Raw genomic sequence first — 25734 nt, 5'->3', positions numbered from 1 at the left:
CGGCAGCTTCTTCAGCTTCAGGTCAATCCTCAGGGCATAGTTCAAAGGTCAAAGGTTATAGGGTTTATAAAAGTGCTGCTTTTCTCTCCTCCATTCATATTTTCTGTTGTAGGGTTTGTTTGTTGACGTTATTCCTTATGAAAATCTCAATCTAAAGTGCATGGATGAGGTAAATGGAAAACAAATGTCTGTTTCTGTTTTTTATCCATTCACTGGCTCAGACGGGAACCATACTGTCCTGCATCTGTTCCTGTATTTGTTGCATGTGGGACAGCAATACCTGCTGCACACTGGCAAGGATCTGGTCCTGGTGTGATGGTGTGACGATTCCTATACTGGCCATGTCCCTGTAAACATATAACAACACACAGTTAGACACGTTGGGAGTTGAACAGAGCATGCACACGTACACACAGAAAAAGAGAGCGAGAGGGTGGGGGGGGGGGGGGGGGGAGACAGAGAGAGAGAGATACAGAGAGTGAGAAACAGATAGAGAGAGGGTGGGGGGGAGAGAGAAACAGAGAGAGAGAGAGAGAGAGAGAGAGAGACAGAGACAGACAGAGACAGAGACAGAGACAGAGACAGAGAGAGAGAGAGAGAGAGAGAGAGAGAGAGAGAGAGACAGAGAGACAGAGAGAGAAAGAGAGAGAGAGATAGAGAGAAACAGACTCACTGCTGTGTGAGGGTTAGCAGGCTGTCAGGACTGGTGTATCCAGCAGCAGTGAGGGTGTCTCTGTACATGTCCATCCCTATAGCCTGGAGCCAGTATTCTACTGACCACACTGACACAAACTCTGGACATACTACAGGCTCCAACAGAGTGGGAACAGGCCTGCACAGAGATATAAAGAAAGAGGATGAGTTATAGACAGTCCATGTTATCCTGAAAAAAACACTGAAAGTGCCTGCAATGAAAGACATGGTTTCCTCTGTGTGTGCACCTCTCTCCTCCTGTCCTCCTCAGTGTGGTGGTTGGGTTGCGGATTAGTTTATCCAGCATGTTGAGGATCTGCGTGAAGCTGGGTCTGTGTGTTCTGTCTCTCTGCCAGCAGTCTAACATCAGCTGGTGCAGACACACTGGACAGTCCATAGGCGGGGGCAGACGATAACCCTCATCTATCGCTTTTATCACCTAGAGAGAGGGGGAGAGAGGGATGAAGAGGGTAAGAAAGCATGTTTAACTAACTTTGTCTAACTGCTGAACTTTGTTTCTGTCTCACATTCAGGCGAATGTCCTGTTTTTGAGTTTTAACACACGCTTACATCCTGGTTACTCATGTCCCAATATGGCCGTTCTCCATATGACATCACCTCCCACATGACCACACCGTAGCTCCATGTGTCGGAGGCTGGAGTGAACTTCCTGTAGGCGATGGCCTCTGGAGCAGTCCATCTGATGGGGATCTTCCCCCCTGGAGAGTGGTATGTCCCAGTCACCTCCTGTAACACATGGGAAGAGAATGAGAAAATTAGAAATGAGGATCCACAGTCAAGCATTAAGGTGCTAAGGACCCACATTTCAAAGATGAGTGATCTTACAATCATTGAAACCTTAACTTATCTTGCATAATAAATCATTACTCCAGACATGTAATATGTTTAGGTTCTATGTTCTTTCCTGTGTGTTCTTACCCGTGTGGTGTAAGCTGCCTCAGGGTCGTCCTCCAGTTCTCGTGACAGGCCGAAATCAGACACCTTACACACCAGGTTGCTGTTGACCAGGATGTTGCGGGCGGCCAGGTCTCGGTGAACGTAGCTCATGTCAGACAGGTACTTCATGCCCGACGCGATGCCACGCAGCATGCCCACCAGCTGGATCACTGTGAACTGACCGTCGTGTTTCTAATGGAGAGAGACAATATAGACCTTAGAATAGAGTTTACAGTATAAACACAGAAATACACAGACTCTCTCTCGTTCCCCCTCTTACCCTGAGGAAGGTGTTGAGGGATCCATTCTCCATGTACTCTGTGATGATCATCACTGGGTTACCTGCACAGGAGACAAACAAGCAGCGATTAAGCCAGAGTGGTGTTCCACAAGGATCAGCTTTGGGTTCTCTGCGTTTTCTTTATAAATGAAGAAAGAACCTGTAAGTCTCTGCTTAGATTGGTCAAAGTAGCTGTCAATCACTCACATCGTGTGACCACACCCTCCAGTCTGATGATGTTTGGGTGGTCGAACTGTCCCATGATACTGGCCTCAGAGAGGAAGTCCCGCCTCTGTTTGTCGGTGTATCCTGCCTTCAGACTCTTTATGGCCACGTAGATCTCTCTCTTCCCCTGGAGTCGCAGACGACCACTACACACCTCCCCAAACTCACCTACAACACACACAGATACACACAGTATAAATAACTACACACCTCCCCAAACTCACCTACAACGCACGCACGCACGCACACACGCACGCACGCACGCACGCACGCACACACACACACACACACACGCACACACAGCATTTGTATCACACACACCTGTGCACCTTGATGATTAACTGTGTGTGTGTGTGTCAGGCTCCCTTACCGATGCCAATGACTTTCTCTATGTGTATGTTGGAGAAGTCAATCTCTTTGGCAAACTCATGGACAGCCTGGTCCGGGTCCTCATAGGTGAACGGATCCACGTATATCCTCACACCTTCAGATGGAGAGAGGGAGGGCGGGAGGGAGGGAGGGGAAGGGAGATGGTTTGAGAAAATGAATTGGAAGGGATGGAGGAATGCCCGCATGAGTATGCGCTCGGGCATGTTTGTTTGTGTGTGTGGTCTTACCTGGGTTTAAATGTTTCTCCTCCTCTAAGTCCTGCTTAGCTTTGCTGTATTGTCCCCTCCTGAAAGAAGAGAGGTAGAGGATGAAGTAGTTAGGGGAACAGAACACAGCTAGTCAACAGGAGGAGAAGAAAGAGAGGGAGATGGAGGAGAATAGTGACTAATGGGTTATACAGGAAGAAAGGTGTTATCTTACAGAACCTGTCTTTAACACTACCCATTGAGTCTTGAAGCGGTGTGTGCACGTGTGTGATGCCTTAGTCCTGAGAGCCACTCTCAGTAAAAAGCAGCCTCAAGGGAGAGGTGTGTGTGTGTGTGTGTGTGTGTGTGTGTGTGTGTGTGTGTGTGTGTGTGTGTGAGGACGCAAGGGGAAGCTGATACAGGGGCTGTGTTGTTGTGGACACTAATGATAAGTCAGGGACAAGGGGATAACCAGGTGAGCAATCAGGCCTTTAGGACACAATCTCCTTTAGGACACACTGCCTCCTTTAGGACACACTGCCTCCTTTAGGACACACTCTCCTTTAGGACACACTCTCCTTTAGGACACACTCTCCTTTAGGACACACTCTCCTTTAGGACACACTGCCTCCTTTAAGACACACTGCCTCCTTTAGGACACACTCTCCTTTAGGACACACTCTCCTTTAGGACACACTGTCTCCTTTAGGACACACTCTCCTTTAGGACACACTCTCCTTTAGGACACACTCTCCTTTAGGACACACTCTCCTTTAGGACACACACACCTTTAGGACACACTGTCTCCTTTAGGACACACTGCCTCCTTTAGGACACACTGCCTTATTTAGGACACACTGCCTCCTTTAGGACACACTCTCCTTTAGGACACACTCTCCTTTAGGACACACACACCTTTAGGACACACTATCCTTTAGGACACACTTTCTCCTTTAGGACACACTCTCTCTTTTAGGACACACTCTCCTTTAGGACACACACTCATTTAGGACACACTCTCCTTTAGGACACACTCTCCTTTAGGACACTCAGCCTCCTGTAGGCCACACTCTCTCCTTTAGGACACAATATCTCCTTTAGGACACACTCTCCTTTAGGACACACTGACTCCTTTAGGACACACTGTTTCCTCTCTAACTCCCCTCCATTGACCCAGGTGATACACACATGCACACACAAGAATGTGTGTTTACCTGTGGCTGTGTGTGTGTGTGTGTGTGTGTGTGTGTGTGTGTGTGTGTGTGTACCTGCGGCTGATGATGAAGACTGTGGAAGAGATGAGCAGTAGAACCACACCCCCGCTGATTGACAGCAGGAGAAGCGTGGAGTTAGCGGCATTACCAATCAGAGGCAAGGGATCTGACAGGGGGAGGATACAACATGTCACAAACCAGGACGTTTTCATTCACAACAGGTAAAATTTTTTTCTCAATATCTCTTGCTCTATAAAGAATAGAATAGTTAATAAAATAATAGAACATAGTGTTGTACCTGAGTTGGTGGAAAACTCAAAGGGGGCGCTGAACTCTCCGTATCCGGCGGCGGTGCGAGCGCGCACGTGAAATACGTACACAGTCAGTGGGCTCAGCCCAGTGATATCAGCACTACGGGATGCCGTCTTCATAATGCGGTAGGACCTCTCCTTCTGATCCTGATTGGACGAGAGGAAAAGAGGTGAGGGATGTGTCAATGTCAACTATATGAAGCGTTCCAATATAGAGTACAGCATACTAAAATACACCCCATTATAATTGGCAAGCGTAAAGAAAATGGGTAAGCGATGAGAACATGATTCTAAAATGTAACTTGAAGTTGCAGAACAATGTTTTCTGTGTGGGTCTGGAGGGAAATCCCTCTCCTAGCAAGGAAACACACAAACATATCACCACACCAAGTCACAAATCACTCCCACAGCCTGCTCATCTCTTATCTACATTGCCTCAAACTCTCTCTCTTTTTCTCTCCCAACTCCCAATATATTTTATCTCGTATTATCTCTCCCTCACTTTCTGCAGGTTAGCGTTTTTCGTCATGAATCGTGTTCTGGAGGCAGCTCTGCATAGTGGTCACTAGCTGGCACAGCCACAAAGTCACTAAATCAGATGTTAACCCTAAACCTAACCACACTGCTAATGCTAAAGCCTAACCCTAAACTTAAATTAAGACCAAAAAGGACATTTTTGTTTTCATGAATTTTTACAATATAGCCAATTTTGCAGCTGGCCTATCTAATGGGAAGTCACTAATTTCTGCCTCCAGGATAAGACTCATGACAATAAACGTCAACCTGCTCCATTTCTCCCTCTATCCTTTTCTGTGTCATAAAAAAGGAAAGCTTTGAAGATAGTTTATTGGTTATTTTATAGGTCTATTGATAACAGTTGAAGCAGTTGAAGCACGTGAACACTTATACACACACACAAACACACAGTTACAATAGGTTTCCATAGGATATCTGATTTCTGAACGGCGGTTCCCACGAGACACCTCACCTTCTCGTAGTACTTGACCTCGTACTCAAGGATGACCCCGTTGGGCCGGTCGGGCTGTTGCCATGCCAACGACACACCGTGCCTGGTGACATCACTGTTCTGGATGGACGTGACTGAGGAGGGAGCTACGCGAGAGAGAGTGGGAGAGACAGCGAGAGGAGAGAAAGAGGGGTACACAAGTTGAAGACAGCCCAACCATTTTTATTTTACCCCCAATTTCGATCTTGTCTCATCGCTGAAACTCCCCAACGGGCTCGGGAGGCGAAGGCTGAGTCATGCGTCCTCCGAAACATGACCCGCCAAACTGCGCTTCTTAACGCCCGCCCGCCAGCATGCCGCACCAATGTGTCGGAGGAAACACAGTTCAACTGACTACCGAGGTCAGCCTGCAGGCACCCGGCCCGCCACAAGGAGTCGCTAAAACGCGATGAGCCAAGTAAAGCCCCCCCCGGCCAAACCCTCCCCTAACCCGGACGACGCTGGGCCAATTGTGCGCCGCACTATGGGACTCCCGATCACTGCCGGTTGTGATACAGCCTGGGATCGAACCCAGGTCTGTGGTGACGCCTCTAGCACTGCAATGCAGACCACTGCGCCACTCGGGAGGCCTATGGCTTATACATTCTATTGAACGGTCTTGAATGGTTTACCAGAATAGCTAAGACACAAGTGCATAACAAGTGCATAGCAAAATGCTTCAAGCTACAGGCTTGACAGGTTTTCATCCACATCGTGAGTTCTGAAAGAACACACACACACACACACCTCATCTGACTCACACTCCCCGAACAAGCTAAAATGAAACACCTCGTAAAATGTTACAGTCCTCCTAAATGTAAAGAGAGGTTGTCAAACGAGCAGACCTTCTCCCAGAACACACACACGCATACACACACACAAACATGCATACACACAGAATGACTCAGAGCCACGCAAACACTCATGGGTTGTTTAGTTGACCCAGTTAGAGTAGGAGAGGCATTGTGTTACCACCACACACACACACCAGTGTTCATTTCGTCAACAATAACTATGACGAAAAATACTCGTCAATTACCTATTTTTCCTGACTAAAACTATGACGTAACGAGATGAGATGCCCTGGAAAAAAACAATAACTATTACAAATTACTTTTTCATTTTAGTCGACGAAAATGTGACGAGACGAGAATTCCATGTGAGACAATTGGATATTTAATTTGACACGAAGCTACTTTTATCAGTTTTGTCCAATCCTAAACATGCACGCAGAATATTTCATGGTTATGATGGGGAGAAAATCAGAGCTGTAAATTCTTTAACCTTTAGCCAAGGCTTTATTATTGTGGGGGCGATAGTATGGCATTGGTTGAAGCTCAAAAATGTGCTTGAAAAGTCACATAATAAGTTGCATGGACTCACTCTGTGTGCAGTAATAGTGGTTCTGAATGACTACCTCATCATGATTTTTGAATGACTACCTCATCTCTGTACCCCACACATACAATTATCTGTAAGGTCCCTCAGTCGAGCAGTGAATTTCAAACACAGATTCAACCACAAAGACCAGGGAGGTTTTCCAATGCCTCACAAAAAAGGGCACCTAAAAAATCAGACATTGAATATGCCTTTGAGCATGGTGAAGTTATTAATTACACTTTAGATGGTGTATCAATACACCCAGTCACTACAAAGATACAGGCGTCCTTCCTAACTCAGTTGCCAGAGAAGAAGGAAACCGCTCAGGGATTTCACCATGAGGCTAATGGTGACTTTAAAACAGTTACAGAGTTTAATGGCTGTGACAGGAGAAAACTTAGGATTGATCAACACCATTGTAGTTACTCCACAATACTAAGCTAAATGACAGAGTGAAAAGAAGGAAGCCTGTACATAATAAAAAATATTCCAAAACATGCATCCTGTTTGTAATAAGGCACTAAAGTAAAACTGCAAAGAAATTAACTTCATGTCCAGAATACAAAGCGTTACGTTTGGGGCAAATCCAAAACAACACATCACTGAGTACCACTCTTCATATTTTCAAGCATGGTGGTGGCTGCATCATGTTATGGGTATGCTTGTCATCGGCAAGGACTAGGGAGTTTTTTGGGATAAAAATAAATGGAATAGCAAAATCCTAGAGGAAAACCTGGTTTAGTCAGCAGGACAATAACCTAAAACACAAGGCCAAATATACATTGGAGTTGCTTACCAAGACGACATTCAATGTTCCTGAGTGGCCTAGTTACAGTTTTGACTTAAAAAGCTTGAAAATATATGGCAGACATGAAAATGGCTGTCTAGCAATGTTCAAAAACCAACTTGACAGAGCTTGAAGATTTTTGAAAAGAATCATGTGCAAATATTGTACAATCCAGGTGTGCAAAGCTCTTATCAAATCAAATCAAATGTATTGGTCACATACACATGGTTAGCAGATGTTATTGTGAGTGTAGCGAAATGCTTGTGCTTCTAGTTCTGACAGTGCAGTAATATCTAGCAAGTAATATCTAACAGTTCCACAACAAATATCTAATACACACAAATCTAAGTAAAGGAATGGAACAAGAATATATAAATATATGGATGAGCAATGTCATTGTCAGAGCGGCATAGGCTAAGATGCAATAGATAGTATAGAATACAGTATATACATACTGTATGAGACGAGTAATGCAAGATATGTATACATTATTAAAGTGGCATTATTAAAGTGACATTATTAAAGTGACTAGTGTTCCATATATTAAAGTGGCCAGTGATTTTCAAGTCTGTATGTAGGCAGCAGTGCCTCTGTGCTAGTGATGGCTGTTTAACAGTCTGATGGCCTTGAGATAGAAGCTGTTTTTCAGTCTCTCGGTCCCAGCTTTGATACACCTGTACTGACCTCGCCTTCTGGATGACAGCGGGGTGAACAGGCAGTGGCTTGGGTGGTAGTTGTCCTTGATGATCTTTTTGGCCTTCCTGTGACATCGGGTGCTGTAGGTGTCCTGGAGGGCAGGTAGTTTGCCCCCAGTGAAGCGTTGTGCAGACTGCACCACCCTCTGGAGAGCCCTGCGGTTGTGGGCAGTGCAGTTGCCGTACCAGGCGGTGATACAGCCCGACAGGATGCTCTCAATTGTGCATCTGTAAAAGTTTGTGAGGGTTTTAGGTGACAGGCCAAATTTCTTCAGCCTCCTGAGGTTGCGCATTCTTCACCACACTGTCTGTGTGGGTGGACCATTTCAGTTTGTCAGTGATATGTATGCAGAGGAACTTAAAACTTTCCACCTTCTCCACTGCTGTGGATAGGGGGGTACTCCCTCTGCTGTTTCCTGAAGTCCACGATCATCTCTTTTGTTTTGTAGAGACTTACCCAGAAAGACTTACAGCTGTAATCGCTGCCAAAGATGATTCTAATATGTATCGACTCAGGAATGTGAATAGTTATGTAAATTAGATATTTCTGTATTTCATTTTCAATACATTTGCAAACATTTCTAAAAACATGTTTTCACTTTGTCATTATGGGGTATTGTGTGTAGATGGGTGAGACAAAAAAAAACCTTTCTGAAAGCAATGTAGCTAGCTAACGTTACAGCCCTTACCTTATCCAGTGATTCAGTACACTCCCTCCTCTGTCAATACAATTTTCTTGTCAATATAATCCAAATTTGCACTGACTGATTAGTGTAAAGTTACTTTTCAATGTATTCCCGAAAACCTGAAGTCGCCATTCAATAAAAAAAGTGCGGGTGCACCCAGGTTAAACAACACCAACCTTTTGACCTTTGTGCAGTCAAAAGAAAACGCCATTTTTGCTAACTTGGTTAGCTATGTGACTGTTTTCAACACATCAACTGTTTTTAACCAGGCAAGAGAAATGGACGTTCAATCAGAACTGAGTGAATGAACAACAACAAAAGTCTCCTGTCATCACCAGACTCTCCATTTAAATAGTGTCAAGATAATGCGTTCATGACAGGGTTCGCAGCGTAAGCATTAACGTCACCGCCATGGGATCTGAAGGTCCTGGGTTCGGCTTTCGGAGGAGACATTTTGATTATTCTCTTTCGTGTATAGTTTTGACACCCCCTCCCAATCCCGACACATACGTCATGCTTATTTTCAATTATTAGGTGGCTCTTAAAAGAGCATTGTTGAGTGGCAATGGACAGGAACTGTGGTGTGTGTACTACTGTGCGTGTATTGCTACTACGGAGGAGAGAACGGTGGAGAAGTAGGCATTGGTCTGAAACTGAAAAAGAAAGGAAATTCACGAGCACCACAATGCCTACACCACCCATGCTCCACCATGGATTTCCATCACACAGCTTTGACCTACCACAGTAGCTACAGTGCCTTATTCCACATTTTGTTGTGTTACAGCCTGAGTTCAAAATTGATTAAAAAAAATCACCCATCTACACACAATACCACATAATGACAAAGTGAAAACATGTTTTTAGAAATGTTAGTACATTTATTGAAAATGAAATACAGAAAAATCTCATTTAAATAAGTATTCACACCCCTGAGTCAATACTTTGTAGAAGCACCTTTGGCTCTGGGTAAGTCTCTAAGAACGTTCCACATCTGGATTTTGTAAAATTGGCTCATTATTCTTTTCAAAATTCTTCAATCTCCGTCAAATTGGTTGTTGATTATTGCTAGACCTTTTTCAGGTATTGCCATAGATTTTCAAGTAGATTTAAGTCAAAACTGTAACTCAGCCACTCAGGAACATTCACTGTCTTCTTGGTAAGCAACTCCAGTGTAGATTTGGCCTTTATCTCCCAGTGTCTGATGGAAAGCAGACTGAACCAGGTTTGCTCTAGGATTTTGCCTTTGCTTAGCTCCATTCCGTTTCTTTTTTATCCTGAAAAACTCCCCAGTCCTTAACAATTACAAGCATTCCCATAACATGATGCAGCCACCACTATGCTTGAAAATATGTAGAGTGGTACTCAGTAATGTGTTGTGTTAGATTTGCCCCAAACATAACACTTTGTATTCAGAACAAAAAGTTAATTGCTTTGCCACATATTTTGCAGTATTACTTTAGTGTCTAGTTGCAAGCAGGACACATGTTTTGGAATATTGTTTTTCTGTACAGGCTTCCTTCTTTCCACTCTGTCAATTAGATTAGTATTGTGGAGTAACTACAATGTTGTTCATCCATCCTCAATTTTCTCCTATCACAGCCATTAAACTCTGTAACTGTTTTAAAGTCACCATTGGCCTCATGGTGAAATTCCTGAGTGGTTTTCTTCCTCTCCGGCAACTGAGTTAGGAAGGACGCCTGTATCTTTGTAGTGACTGGGTGTATTGATACACCATCCAAAGTGTAAATAATTAATTCACCATGCTCTAAAGGATATTCAATATCTGCAACAACAAAAAAATCAATCTACCAATAGTTGCCCTTCTTTGCGAGGCATTGGAAAACCTCCCTGGTCTTTGTGGTTGAATCTGTGTTTGAAATGCACTGCTCGACTGAGGGACCTTACAGATAAGTGTATGTGTAATGTACAGAGATGACGTAGTCATTCAAAAATCATGTTAATTCCCTAGAGTCGATTTATACACCGGTGCGTCAATCTAAGTTACATAACAAAAAAATCCCCATCAAAATCTGTCAATTTAAGCTAGTGATATCTGTCTCAATCCACCGCATCCGCCAGTATCGCACTTACGCATCTGCAGTGAAAGGTGGCAGAGCTAGAGAGGTGTTTGCCAGACCATAAGACATCCCGAAAGACGTCTTCTCGCGTAAACGTCTGTAGCATTTTACATTTACATTTTAGTCATTTAGCAGACGCTCTTATCCAGAGCGACTTACAGTTAGTGAGTGCATACATTTTTCATACTGGCCCCCCATGGGAAATGAACCCACAACCCTGGTGTTGCAAGTGCCATGCTCTACCAACTGAGCTACAGGGGACCTAGCGTCTGAAAGGTTTGGCCTACAAACTATTATGACTCCCATGAACACCATGATGTTCCCTGTTTTGCTCTATGACCCCCACAAGTGTCATGGGACTTGTCTGAAGGTAACCGGTACCGGTTTTAAAAAACTAATGGAATTATGAAGGTAGTTTTGTGCCTGCCCAAAATGGGTTAAATATATATATTTTTAATAATCCATTATTTTTTATATCTCCTAGATTTAGGACAGACACTTCAAAACCTTGTTTCTTTTTGACTGTCCTTTTTGCCATTTATGAATGTGTTATTCAATGCTATTCTTTAGTAGTAAAGGCCAAAACATATTATCAAATTTCTTTTTTTATACCTAAAGGGGTCCTAAAATTCAAAATAAATTAGCTAAATTATCCATAGTATGACCATCTTAAAACAATTCCATATGTCAGCTTAACCCCCCCCCCCCCAATGTCTTAGACTCTGAAGAATTGACCACTATTATTGCACACAGAATGAGACCATGCAACTTATTATATTACATATTACGACTTCAACTCCGACACAGCTGTTCCACTGTTCATACCGGCACCTATTCCTTTGCTCCATGGGCTACCAAAACGCTGCAGACGTAAACACAGAAAACGAGGGGGAGTCCTAGTGAAATTGAGGTGAAGAGGAAACCGAATGGCGCTCCCCTCCATTCTATTGGAAAATGTCCAATCACTCGAGAATAAGATGGATGAGCTTCGTTCATAATTTTCTTATCATAGAGACTTGAAAATATGTATTATTATATGTCTTACTGAAACATGGCTGGATGATTACGCTATGCACGTAGTACTCGGTAGATTCTCCATGTAGTGGCAGGATCGGATGGTGGCTTCGGGGAAAAAGAAAGGTGGCGGTGGGTATTATTTCATAAATAACAACTGGTGTGCTGCTTCAAGTGTGAATCTCAAGCTTTTGCTCACCTGATATAAAATACGTATTGCTTTTTTGTTTTTACACTTAATAATAATTTCAAAATAATATTTCAATTCTATCTTAAACAATGTGAAGAGGGGATATAGAATACCTCATGGTAAGTTGCAGACCCTTTTATCTACCAAGAGAGTTTTCATCACGGCTGTCTACATTCCTCCACAGGCCAACACCACTCTGGCACTCAACAAACTGTATGGGACCATAAACAAACAAGAAACTCCTCACCCAAAGGCAGCGTTTCTGGTGGGTGGAGACTTTAACGCGGGGAGACTGTCCTACCTCACTTTTACCAACACGTCTCCTGCGCCACTAGGGGCGCTGAAACTCTAGACCACTTTTATTCTACCCACAGAAACACATACAAGGCCCTCCCTCATCCTCGCTTCGGCAAAATCTGACCATGACTCCATTCTCCTGCTTCCTGTTTATAAACAAAAGCTCAAACAGGAAGTACCAGTGATGCGCTCAATAAGGAAGTGGTCAGACGAAGCAGACGCGAGGCTACAAGACTGTTTGCTAGTACAGACTGGGATATGTTCCGGGATTCATCCGATAACATTGAGGAGTTTACCACAACAGTCACAGGCTTCATCAATAAGTGCATAGGCGATGTCATCTCCACAGTGACTATAAGTACGTATCCAAACCAAAAACCATGGATTACAGGCAACATCCACGCTGGGCTAAAGGGTAGAGCTACCGCTTACAAGAAACGGGATACGGACATGGACGCATAAAAGAAAGCCCACTATGACCTCCGACAAGACATCAAACATGCAAAAGGACAATATAGGAGGAAGGTGGAATCCTATTACACCGGCTACGACGGTCGTCATATGTGGCAGGGCTTGCAGACGATAACGGAATACAAAGGGAAACCCAGCCATGAGCTGCCCAGCGACGCAGAACTCCCAAACCAGCTAAATGCCTTTTATGCTCGCTTTGAGGAATATAACACTGTGCCTTGCGTGACAGCCCCTGCTTTTCTGGATGACTGTGTGATCTCGCTCTCTGTGACTGATGTGAGCAAAACGTTGAAACTGGTTAACAATCACAAGGCTACCGTTTCAGATGGAATTCCAGGGGAGCGTTCTCAAAGCATGCGCAGACCAGCTGGCAAGTGGCTTCACAGACACTCCTTGTCCCAGTCTGTAATCCTAACATGTTTCAAGCTCACCATTGTCCCTGTTCGCAAGAGCTCCAAGGTAACCTGCCTAAATGACTATCGCCCTGTAGCACTCACATCTGTAATTATGAAGTGCTTTGAAAGGCTGGTCATGACACACATCAACGCCATCATCCCAGACACCCTAGACCCACTCCAATTTCCATACTGCTCCAACAGATCCACAGATGACGCAATCTCAATTGCACTTCACACTGCCCTCTCCCACCTGGACAAAAGGGGAAATAACTATGTGAGAATGCTGTTCAAAGACTCCAGCTCAGTGTTCAACACCATAGTCCCCTCCAAGCTCATCACCAAGCTAGGGAACCTGGGACTGAACCCCTCCCTCTGCAACTGAATCTTGGACATCCTGACTGATCGGCCCCAGGTGGTGAGGGTAGGCAACAACACCTCCGCCACGCTGACCTTCAACATGGGGGCCCCTCTGGGGTGTGTGCTTAGTCCCCTCCTGTACTCCCTGTTAACCCTTGACTGTGTGGCCGCTGACGGCACGATGGTGGTATGCCTGATCACCGACGGCGAAGTGTCAGCCTACAGGGAGGAGGTCAGAGACTTAGCAGTGTGGTGCCACGACAACAACCTCTTTCTCAACATCAGTAAGACCAAGGAGCTGATCGTGGACTATAGGAGAAAGAGGGGAGAGCACACCCCCATCCACATTGACAGGGCTGTTGTGAAACGGGTCAAGAGCTTTAGGTTCCTTGGCATTCGCATCACTAAGGACTTAACATGGTCCACACACACCCACACAGTCGTGAAGAGGGCATGACAGCACCTCTTCCCCTTCAGGAGGCTGAAAAGATTTGGCATGGGCCCTCAGATCCTCAAACATTTCTACAGCTGCACCATTGAGAGCATCTTGACTGGCTGCATCACCGCTTGGTATGGCAATTGCACAGCCCTTGACGGAAAAGCGCTACAAAGGGTGGTGCAGACAGCCCAATACATCACTAGTAAAAATAAAGAAAAACCCATGAATGAGTAGGTGCGTCCAAACTTTTGACTGGTAGTGTATATAAACTCAGCAAAAAAAGAAACATCCCTTTTTCAGGACCCTGTCTTTCAAAGATAATTCGGAAAAATCTAAATAACTTCACAGATCTTCATTGTAAAGGGTTTAAACACTGTTTCCCATGCTTGTTCAATGAACCATAAACAATTAATGAACATGCACCTGTGGAACGGTCGTTAAGACACTAACAGCTTACAGACGGTAGGCAATTAAGGTCACAGTTATGAAAACTTAGGACACTAAAGAGGACTTTCTACTGACTCTGAAAAACACCAAAGGAAAGATGCCAGGGTCCCTGCTCATCTGCATGAACGTGCCTTAGGCATGCTGCAAGGAGGCATGAGGACTGCAGCTGTGGCCAGGGCAATAAATTGCAATGTCCGTACTGTGAGATGCCTAAGACAGAGCTACAGGGAGACAGGACGGACAGCTGATCATCCTCGCAGTGGCAGACCACGTGTAACAACACCTGCACAGGATCGGTACATCCGAACATCACACCTGCGGGACAGGTACAGGATGGCAACAACAACTGCCCGAGTTACACCAGGAACGCACAATCCCTCCATCAGTGCTCAGACTATCCACAATAGGCTGAGAGAGGCTGGACTGAGGGCTTGTAGGCCTATTGTAAGGCAGGTCCTCACCAGACATCACCGGCAACAACGTCACCTATAGGCACAAACCCACCATCGCTGGACCAGACAGGACTGGCAAAAAGTGCTCTTCACTGACAAGTCACGATTTTGTCTCACCAGGGGTGATGGTCAGATTTGCGTTTATCGTCGAAGGAATGAGCATTACACTGAGGCCTGTACTCTGGAGCAGGATCGATTTGGAGGTGGAGGGTCCGTCATGGTCTGGGGCGGTGTATCACAGCATCATCGGACTGAGCTTGTTGAACATTGCAGGCAATCTCAACGCTGTGCGTTACAGGGAAGACTTCCTCCTACCTCATGTGGTACCCTTCCTGCAGGCTCATCCTGACATGTCCCTCCAGCATGACAATGCCACCAGCCATACTGCTCGTTCTGTGCGTGATTTCCTGCAAGACAGGAATGTCAGTGTTCTGCCATGGCCAGCAAAGAGCCCGGATCTCAATCCCATTGAGCATGTCTGGGACCTGTTGGATCGGAGGGTGAGGGCTAGGGCCATTCCCCCCAGACATGTCTGGGAACTTGCAGGTGCCTTGGTGGAAGAGTGGGGTAACATCTCACAGCAAGAACTGGCAAATCTGGTGCAGTCCATGAGGAGGAGATGCACTGCAGTACTTAATGCAGCTGGTGGCCACACCAGATACTGACTGTGACTTTTGATTTTAACCCCCCCTTTGTTCAGGGACACATTATTCAATTTCTGTTAGTCACATGTCTGTGGAATTTGTTCAGTTTATGTCTCAGTTGTTGAATCTTGTTATGTTCATACAAATATTTACACATGTTAAGTTTGCTGAAAATCAACGCAGTTGACATTGAGAGGAAGCTTCTTTTTTTGCTGAGTTTTATATGTAAAAAAATTGTAAAAATAAAGAAAAACCCTTGAATGAATAGGTGTGTCCACACCTACTCATTCATGGGTTTTTCTTTATTTTTACTAGTGATGTATTGGGCTGTCTGCACCACCCTTTGTAGCGCTTTGCCGTCAAGGGCGGTGCAATTGCCATACCAAACGGTGATGCAACCAGTCAAGATGCTCTCAATGGTGCAGCTGTAGAACTTTTATATATACACTACCAGTCAAAAGTTTGGACACACCTACTCATTCAAGAGTTTTTCTTTATTTGTACTATTCTTTACATTGTAGAATACTGTGAAGACATCAAAACTATGAAATAACACATATGGAATCATGGAATCATGTAGTAACCAAAAAATATATTTTATATTTTATATTCTTCAAAGTAGCAACCCTTTGCCTTGATGACAGCTTTGCACACTCTTAGATATTCTCTCAACCAGCTTCATGAGGTAGTCACCTGGAATGCATTTCAACTAACAGGTGTGCCTTCTTAAAAGTTAATTTGTGGAATTTATTTCCTTCTTAATGCATTTGAGCCAATCAGTTGTGTTGTGACAAGGTAGGGGTGGTATACAGAAGATAGCCCTATTTGGTAAAAGACGAGTCCATATTATGGCAAGAAAAACGAAAAATAAGCAAAGAGAAATGACAGTCCATCATTACTTTAAGACATGAAGGTCAGTCAATACAGAACATTTCAAGAACTTTCAAATGCAGTCGCAAAAACCATCAAGCGCTATGATGAAACTGGCTCTCATGAGGACTGCCAGAGGAAAGGATGACCCAGAGTTACCTCTGCTGCAGAGGATAAGTTCATTAGAGTTAACTGCACCTCAGATTGCAGCCCAAATAAATTAGTTCAAGTAACAGACACATCTCAACATCAATTGTTCAGAGGAGACTGCGTGAAACAGGCCTTCATGGTCGAATTGCTGCAAAGAAACCACTACTAAAGGACACCAATAAGAAGAAGAGACTTGCTTGGGCCAAGAAACAAGAGCAATATATATATATATATACACACACTACCGTTCAAAAGTTTGGGGTCACTTAGAAATGTCCTTGTTTTCTAAAGAAAAAAATAATAATTGTCCATTAAAATACCATCAAATTGATCAGAAATACAGTGTAGACATTGTTAATGTTGTAAATGGCTATTGTAGCTGGAAATTTAATGGAATATCTACGTAGGCATACAGAGGCCCATTATCAGCAACCATCAGTCCTGTGTTCCAATGGCACGTTGTGTTTGCTAATCCAAGTTAATCATTTTAAAAGGCTAATTGATCATTAGAAAACCCTTTTGCAATTATGCTAGCACAGCTGAAAACGTTTGTGCTGATTAAAGAAGCAATAAAACTGGCCTTCTTGAGACTAGTTGAGTATCTGGAGCATTAGCAATTGTGGGTTCGATTACAGGCTCAAAATGGCCAGAAACAAAGAAACAAATAACTTTCTTCTGAAACTCGTCAGTCTATTCTTGTTCTGAGAAATGAAGGCAATGCCATGCGAGAAATTGCCAAAAGACTGAAGATCTCGTACAACACTGTGTACTACTCCCTTTACAGAACAGCGCAAACTGGCTCTAACCAGAATTGAAAGAGGAGTGGGAGGCCCCAGTGCACAACTGAGCAAGAGGACAAATACATTAGCGTGTCTAGTTTGCGAAACAGGCGCCTCACAGGTCCTCAACTGGCAGCTTCATTAAATAGTACCCGCAAAACACCAGTCTCAACGTCAACAGTGAAGAGGCGACTCCGGGATTCTGACCTTCTAGGCAGAGTTTCAAAGAAAAAGCCATATCTCAGACTACATTAGAAATAAAATATTAAGATGGGCAGTCTGAGATATGGCTTTTTCTTTGCAACTCTGCCTAGAAGGTCAGCATCCTGGAGTGGCCTCTTCACTGTTATGGTTGAGACTGGTGTACTACTCCCTTCACAGAACAGCGCAAACTAGACACGCTAATGTATTTGTCCTCTTGCACTGGGGCCTCCCACTCCTCTTTCTATTCTGGTTAGAGCCAGTTTGCGCTGTTCTGTGAAGGGAGTAGTACACAATGTTGTACGAGATCTTCAGTTTTCTCACTCACTCACTCACTCACACACACACACACACACACACACACACACACACACACACACACACACACACACACACACACACAGACACAGACACAGACACAGACACCATTGTATATCGTTGTATTTTACATTTGTGTGACTGTCCTTGTCTATCAGTGTATCAGTGTTTTGTTACTTGTTTTTTGTGAACCCCAGGAAGAAAAACTACTGCTTAGGCAAAAGATAATGGGGACCCGAATAAACCAACACATACACGCTCCCGCACACACACACACACACACACACACACACACACACACACACACACACACACACACACACACACACACACACACACACACACAGTCTTGTACAACTAACCTTGTGGGACACACAATTCAGTCCCATTCAAAATCCTATTTTCCCTAACCCCTAACTCTAAACCTAACCCTAGCTCCTAACCCTAACCCTAAAACTAACCCTAGCTCCTAACCCTAACCCTAAACCTAATTCTAACCCTAACACAAATTCTAACCTTAACCCTAAACCCCCTAGAAATACCATTTGACATTTACATTTTTACATTTTAGTCATTTAGCAGACGCTCTTATCCAGAGCGACTTACAGTTAGTGAGTGCATACATTATTATTATATATGTATTTTTTTTCATAATTGTTTTTGACCTTGTGGGGACCAACAAAATGTTTTGTTCGTTTGCTATTCTTGTGGGGACTTCTGGTCCCCACAAGTATAGTTAAACACGTACATACACACACACACACACACACACACACACACACACACACACACACACACACACACACACACACACACACACACAGAGACACACACACACATACACACACAGTAAGAGGAGCCATAGACAAGTATTGTGTTACTGAGGCATCTAAAAATCAACCTAAACCAATTACATGACGACTTCACAGTGGTATTCTGTTTATGTCACTGAGACAAGTCACTCCTTAAGAGAGGAGACAAACACACTCAGACATGCACACAAAACCCCCATACAAAGAGACTGAAATACAGACTCAGACCCAACTAAATCCAATTAAAACAACCCGCTTCAGAAACTCTCGAACAGACATGGAATAGACACAGTCCTGCTGGGCTGAGAGGAGATAGACATAAACTCACCGGCCTGGTTGGTGGTGAGAGTGACAGACACACTCTGTCTTGCCCCTGCAGTGTGGTCTTGGGAGACCCCGTTGCGGGCGCAGATGGTGAAGGTGTAGCGTGTGTGTGCCTGCAGCTCGCTCACACACACTCTGGTGGCCCTCAGGCCGCTCTGCTGGGGGGAGAAGAGGACGTCTGGGCCACAGGGCAGGCAGAGCTGGGCCCCAAGAGGCGCCTCAGGACCCCAAAGGCTATCAGCCTCTCCAAGTTGACTCCCAGACGTACTCCCAATCTGAGTTTGATTCCCGGTTTGACTCCCAGGGTAACTCTCAGGACCGTGGCAGAGCAGGCAGTCCACACTGTAGCTGATGTCAGTTCTCCCTCCGAGCCTGAGGGGGGCGCTCCACTCTAGAAACACTGATGTCTCGTTGACCTCTGAGATCAGTTGCTGTGGAGCAGAGGGGGGTTCTGGGATACATAGGACAGGGAGGTTGAGTTAGAAATAATATTGTGGTTATGGTTATATACTTTCCTCTTTGGTACTTTTTGTCGTTATGTTGTGTGAGTGTGTATGTGTGTTCTATGTGTTTTCTCAGGCTGACTGGGTGAACCATGTGCTGTATATAGGCATAATTAAGTTTATGACAAACAGACCAAGGTCTCAGTCAGAACAATGAGAGAGAGAGAGAGAGAGAGAGAGATAGAGAGAGAGAGAGAGAGAGAGAGAGAGAGAGGGAGGGAGAGAGAGAGAGAGAGAGAGGGAGAAAGAGAGCAAGTGGGAGAGAGAGGGGGCGAGAGAGGGGGAGAAAGAAAGAGATGTTACTGAGGACTATTCATCCCACTCAGGACATGGCTTATTAGTCTTAAGTAATTGGATCAGTACAGAGGGAGGACTGAGAGAAGAGAGACAGAGGGAGGACTGAGAGGAGAGAGACAGAGGGAGGACTGAGAGGAGAGAGACAGAGGGAGGACTGAGAGGGGAGAGACAGAGGGAGGACTGAGAGGAGAGAGACAGAGGGAGGACTGAGAGGAGAGAGACAGAGGGAGAACTGAGAGGAGAGAGACAGAGGGAGGACTGAGAGGGGAGAGACAGAGGGAGGACTGAGAGGAGACAGAGGGAGGACTGAGAGGAGAGAGACAGAGGGAGGACTGAGAGGGGAGAGACAGAGGGAGGACTGAGAGGGGAGAATAGAGGGAGGACTGAGAGGGGAGAGACAGAGGGAGGACTGAGAGGGGAGAGACAGAGGGAGGACTGAGAGGGGAGAGACAGAGGGAGGACTGAGAGGGGAGAGACAGAGGGAGGACTGAGAGGGGAGAGACAGAGGGAGGACTGAGAGGGGAGAGACAGAGGGAGGACTGAGAGGGGAGATACAGAGGGAGGACTGAGAGGAGAGAGACAGAGGGAGGACTGAGAGGAGAGAGACAGAGGGAGGACTGAGAGGGGAGAGAGAGGGAGGACTGAGAGGGGAGAGAGAGGGAGGACTGAGAGGGGAGAGACAGAGGGAGGACTGAGAGGGGAGAGACAGAGGGAGGACTGAGAGGGGAGAGACAGAGGGAGGAATAGAGAGGAGAAAAAGTACAGATCCCCCATGGGGAAATAAAGTGTGTGTGTGCGTCCGTGTGTTCTTACGTGTGCAGGGCATAGATGCAGGGTCAGTCTCAGAGCGGTAGTATCCTGGGTTGCAGTCACAGACAGTAGCCCCCACCTTCTCTGAGTGACTGTGTGGAGGACACTTAGAACATGCTCCGTCTGTAGACACAGCTCTGTAGAAACCAACCTTACACGCTGCAGAGAGAGAGAGAGAGAGATTCCATGACTTTTCATTCTATTACAATCAACAAATGCATTGACATACTACTTAGTTTGACATAAACCCCATGGTGTGTGTGTGTGTGCGAGAAAAGGCGGGTAACAGTGTTTGTGTGTGTGTGTATTTGTCCTCTTGTTCAGTTGTAGAAAGAGGAGTGGGAGGCCCCGGTGCACAACTGAGCAAGAGGACAAATACATTAGTGTCTAGTTTGAGAAACAGGCGGCTCACAGGTCCTCAAATGGCAGCTTCATTAAATAGTACCCGCAAAACACCAGTCTCAACGTCAACAGTGAAGAGGCCACTCCGGGATGCTGACCTTCTAGGCAGAGTTGCAAAGAAAAAGCCATATCTCAGACTGCCCATCTTAATATTTTATTTTTAATTGGCCAGTCTGAGATATGGCTTTTTCTTTGCAATGTATTTGTCCTCTTGCTCAGTTGTGCACTGGGGCCTCCCACTCCTCTTTCTATTCTGGTTAGAGCCAGTTTGCGCTGTTCTGTGAAGGGAGTAGTACACAGCGTTGTACGAGATCTTCAGTTTCTTGGCAATTTCTTGCATGGAATAGCCTTCATTTCTCAGAACAAGAATAGACTGACGAGTTTCAGAAGAAAGTTATTTTTTTCTGGACATTTTGAGCCTGTAATCGAACCCACAATTGCTGATGTTCCAGATACTCAACTAGTCTCAAGAAGGCCAGTTTTATTGCTTCTTTAATCAGCACAACAGTTTTCAGCTGTGCTAACATTATTGCAAAAGGGTTTTCTAATGATCAATTAGCCTTTTAAAATGATAATCTTGGATTAGCAAACACAACGTGCCATTGGAACACAGGACTGATGGTTGCTGATAATGGGCCTCTGTACGCCTATGTAGATATTCCATGAAAAATCAGCCGTGTCCAGCTACAATAGCCATTTACAACATTAACATTGTCTACACTATATTTCTGATCAATTTGATGTTATTTTAATGGTTTTCTTTCGAAAACAAGGACATTTCTAAGTGACCCCAAACTTTTGAACGGTAGTGTATGTGTCTCTAATATGATCATACATTTGGCAGGAGGTCCCATTTTGTGAATTCTTGGTTGGTGAGCGGACCCCAGACCTCACAACCATACAGGGCAATGGGTTCTATAACTAATTCAAGTATTTTTTGCCAGATCCTAATTGGTATGTCAAATTTTATGGTGCTTTTGATGGCAATAGAAGGCCCTTCTTGCCTTGCCTCTCAGATCGTTCACAGCTTTGTGGAAGTTACCTGTGGCGCTGATGTTTAGGCCGAGGTATGTATCGTTTTTGGTGTTCTCTAGGGCAACGGTGTCTAGATGGAATTTGTATTTGTGGTCCTGGCAACTGGACCTTTTTTGGAACACCATTATTTTTGTCTTACTGAGATTTACTGTCAGGGCCCAGGTCTGACAGAATCTGTGCAGGAGATCTAGGTGCTGCTGTAGGCCCTCCTTGGTTGGGGACAGAAGCACCAGATAATCAGCAAACAGTAGACATTTGACTTCAGATTCTAGTAGGGTGAGGCCGGGTGCTGCAGACTGTTCTAGTCCCTCGCCAATTCATTGATATATATGTTGAAGAGGGTGGGGCTTAAGCTGCATCCCTGTCTCACCCCATGGCCCTGTGGAAAGAAATGTGTGTGTTTTTTGCCAATTTTAACCCCACACTTGTTGTTTGTGTACATGGATTTTATAATGTTGTATGTTTTTCCCCCAACACCACTTTCCATCAATTTGTATAGCAGACCCTCATAAGCTTTTTGAAGTCAATAAAGCATGAGAAGACTTTGCCTTTGTTTTGTTTTGTTTTGTTTTGTTTTTCAATTAGGGTGTGCAGGGTGAATACGTGGCCTGTCGTATGGTAATTTGGTAAAAAGCCAATTTGACATTTTCTCAGTACATTGTTTTCACTGAGGAAATGTACAAGTCTGCTGTTAATGATAATGCAGAGGATTTTCCCAAGGTTGCTGTTGATGCATATCCCACGGTAGTTATTGGGGTCAAATTTGTCTCCACTTTTGTGGATTGGGGTTATCAGTCCTTGGTTCCTCTCTCTCTCTCTCTCTCTCTCTCTCTCTCTCTCTCTCTCTAACACAAAGGAATGCTTTAAAGATTGTTATTGTTTTTTATAGCTCAATTAAGCACTGATAGTATAAAAACATGCACACACACACAGACACAGGTACACACAGACACACACACACAAATGCCGAGCACTAACACACACCGATAAGAGCCACTCACATCAGTTATCACTGCTTTTATAGATGACCGTTTACTCTAGCCTGCCTTGAGTGCCAGATCATCATGCCTACTGAGAACCGCTATCAATGAGTATAGGCTTCATGCCAGTTTAAAATATTAGCAGAGGACTCCAAATGTGTGTGTTTGTGTGTGTGTGTGTGTGTTGGCATTAGTAATGGGGAAAAAAATCTATACAGTTACATATCGGGATATTATTTTTTACAATATATCGTACCGTATCGTATCGTTTTGACAATATCGCAATTTTATTTTTGTCGGCAGTTGGCTGTACCTGCACCAAAACTCCTCTATTTTCCCTTCATAGTTTCTTCTCCATCTTCTTTTTAAATAGGGAGCCAATTTTTTGTTCAGCTCAGTTGGCTGTACCTGCACCAAAACTCCTCTATTTTCCCTTCATAGTTTCTTCTCCGTCTTCTTTTTAAATAGGGAGCCAATTTTTTGTTCAGCACTTTTATTGCTGTGACTGATCCAAACTAGTTTTCTCATGGCACTCTCCTGTCCCTCTGCGGCAGACATATAATGAGCAATATGTTTGGAACATCAAATCGCAATAAAATCACGGTATCGAATCGCAATACATATAGAATCGTGAGAACCACTATACAAATCGTATTGGCACCTAAGTTTCGTGATAAAAATCGCATCGTGAGGTCCCTGGCAGTTCCCAGGCCTAGTGTGCATGTGTGACACCAGAAGAACTGTTGAGGGTGGTGGTCTTTATGAGAGCGTGTGATAGAGGGGAAAGAGGAGTGGAGAGAAGGAGAGACAGAAAGAGAGCAGAAGTCTATTGTGGCCCTCTCTTATGTAGGATTAATGACAGCTTTATAATGCCCTCATGAGCTGTTATTCCAGGTCAACACTCCTTTACAGCACAAACAGACAAACCATAACACACACAGCTCTTTTCACTTCAGCTAGAGGAAAGAATAAACATTTAGAATATCAGACACTGTATGGAATGAGAAGAGGGACAAACGTAGAAAATAGAGAGTGATAAAAGAACAATAATAGAGAATGAAACAGAGAGAAAGAAACAGAGTGATGTGAAAGGATTGAGGAGTGTTTATGGGTTTCAATCAATCACATTTATTTATAAAGCTCTTTTTACATCAGCAAAGTGCTTATACAGAAACCCAGCCTAAAACCACAAAGACCCCAAAGAGCAAGCAATGCAGATGTAGAAGCATGGTGGCTAGGAAAAACTAGAAAGGCAGGAACCTAGGAAGAAACCTAGAGAGCAACCAGGCTCCGAGGAGATTATAAGAGTGCATCAAATCAAATTAAATGTTAATGGTCGCATACACATATTTAGCTGATGTTATTGCGGGTTTAGTGAAATGCTGTGCAGTAATATCTAACAAAAATGGCCATTAAGGCCAGCTCGTTCTTCAAGATATTCAAACGTTCATAGATGACCAGCAGGTTCAAATAATAATCACAGTGGTTGTAGAGGGTGCAACAGGTCAGCATCTCAGGAGTAAATGTCAGTTAGCTTTTCATAGCCGAGAATTCAGAGGTTGAGACAGCAGGTACAGGAGAGAGAGAGAGAGAGAGAGAGTTTATGTCTGCACATCCCTTTCTTATTCTCTCCCTCTTTATTATCTCTCTCTCTCTCTCTCTCTCTCTCTCTCTCTCTCTCTCTCTCTCTCTCTCTCTCTCTCTCTCTCTCTCTCTCTCTCTCTCTCTCTCTCTCTCTCTCTCTCTCTCTCTCTCTCTCTCTCTCTCTCTCTCTCTCTCTCTCTCTCTCTCTCTCTCTCAGTCACCTGCCCTCTGTTTATTGTGGAGAAGAGGGAGAAAGGCAGGATAGGATGGAGACAAAGCCAGCTCACAGCATTGTGTCCTGTCTTCCTGCTACAGCTCAATAGCTCACAGTGTGCCAAGAATGTGTGCCAGTATGGTTGTATGTGTGCCAGTCTGTTTGTGAATGTGTGTGAGTATGTGAGAGACAGAGACTGTGTGTGTGTGTGTGTGTGTGAGAGAGAGTACGTGTGTGTGCTTATTTTCATGTCAATGGCAGGTCAGGTATCGTGTGTCTCCTTGATTGACAGCTCCGGGGTCATCCATCAAACTCAGAGAGACAGGAGACCCGCCCCCTGATAAGATCCTGCAGGGCAGGAATGCACACAGTGACAGAGGAGGAAGGACAGTAGGATACACACACACACACACACACACACACACACACACACACACACACACACACACACACACACACACACACACACACACACACACACACACACACACACACACACTGTAAATAGTCAGTTTCTTGGCTTTTGTATCCAATCTCCTGATGAGAGCAGCTGAAGCTGCCAGCCAAACAGGTAGGGGGGAGACAACCAGGCCCCCAGTGTCCGGTATGGAGCGTGAAGTCATGAGCTCTGCTGGTCGGCTATTGTGTTGGAACCTAGCAGGGCCAAAAGCCCTGGTCTGCCCTAGAAAGCCTAAGTCAATTGCGATCGGCAGATTTTTTTAAAGGTTGTTTTGAGCTCTAAAATGATTATGATCAAGTTCGATCCCCACTGTGAATTATTTTAAAGTTTGATACAAAATGAGATAACAGTGATCCATTCTGACTACTACATTTGTCGTCACACAGGACCACGTGCTGA

The 25734-nt window shown here is 44.6% G+C and overlaps 1 protein-coding gene across 1 annotated transcript in view; it reads right to left on the bottom strand.

Moving 5' to 3' along the window:
* Nucleotides 1-217: 217 nt before the first annotated feature.
* Nucleotides 218-25734, bottom strand: part of LOC311150433 (ephrin type-A receptor 4-like) — a gene marked incomplete at its 3' end in the record, with an annotated part of 44405 nt that continues 18888 nt past the window's right edge. Inside the window, exons 5-18 of the mRNA XM_084187918.1 lie at nucleotides 20664-20819; nucleotides 19055-19501; nucleotides 5244-5368; nucleotides 4243-4402; nucleotides 3999-4110; nucleotides 2773-2831; nucleotides 2526-2639; nucleotides 2138-2323; nucleotides 1931-1992; nucleotides 1633-1842; nucleotides 1264-1440; nucleotides 942-1132; nucleotides 674-832; nucleotides 218-347 (exon numbers count right to left, since the gene is read on the bottom strand). Coding sequence (XP_084044044.1) covers nucleotides 218-347; nucleotides 674-832; nucleotides 942-1132; nucleotides 1264-1440; nucleotides 1633-1842; nucleotides 1931-1992; nucleotides 2138-2323; nucleotides 2526-2639; nucleotides 2773-2831; nucleotides 3999-4110; nucleotides 4243-4402; nucleotides 5244-5368; nucleotides 19055-19501; nucleotides 20664-20819 — 2288 coding nt within the window. The remainder of the gene's footprint in view (nucleotides 348-673; nucleotides 833-941; nucleotides 1133-1263; nucleotides 1441-1632; nucleotides 1843-1930; nucleotides 1993-2137; nucleotides 2324-2525; nucleotides 2640-2772; nucleotides 2832-3998; nucleotides 4111-4242; nucleotides 4403-5243; nucleotides 5369-19054; nucleotides 19502-20663; nucleotides 20820-25734) is intronic.

This window comes from Coregonus lavaretus, assembly GCF_964263955.1.
Source record: "Coregonus lavaretus genome assembly, chromosome: 23".
Taxonomy (NCBI): Eukaryota; Metazoa; Chordata; class Actinopteri; order Salmoniformes; family Salmonidae; genus Coregonus; species Coregonus lavaretus.
Note: the sequence above shows the minus strand (reverse complement) of the source record. Positions and strands in the feature narration are given on the sequence as shown.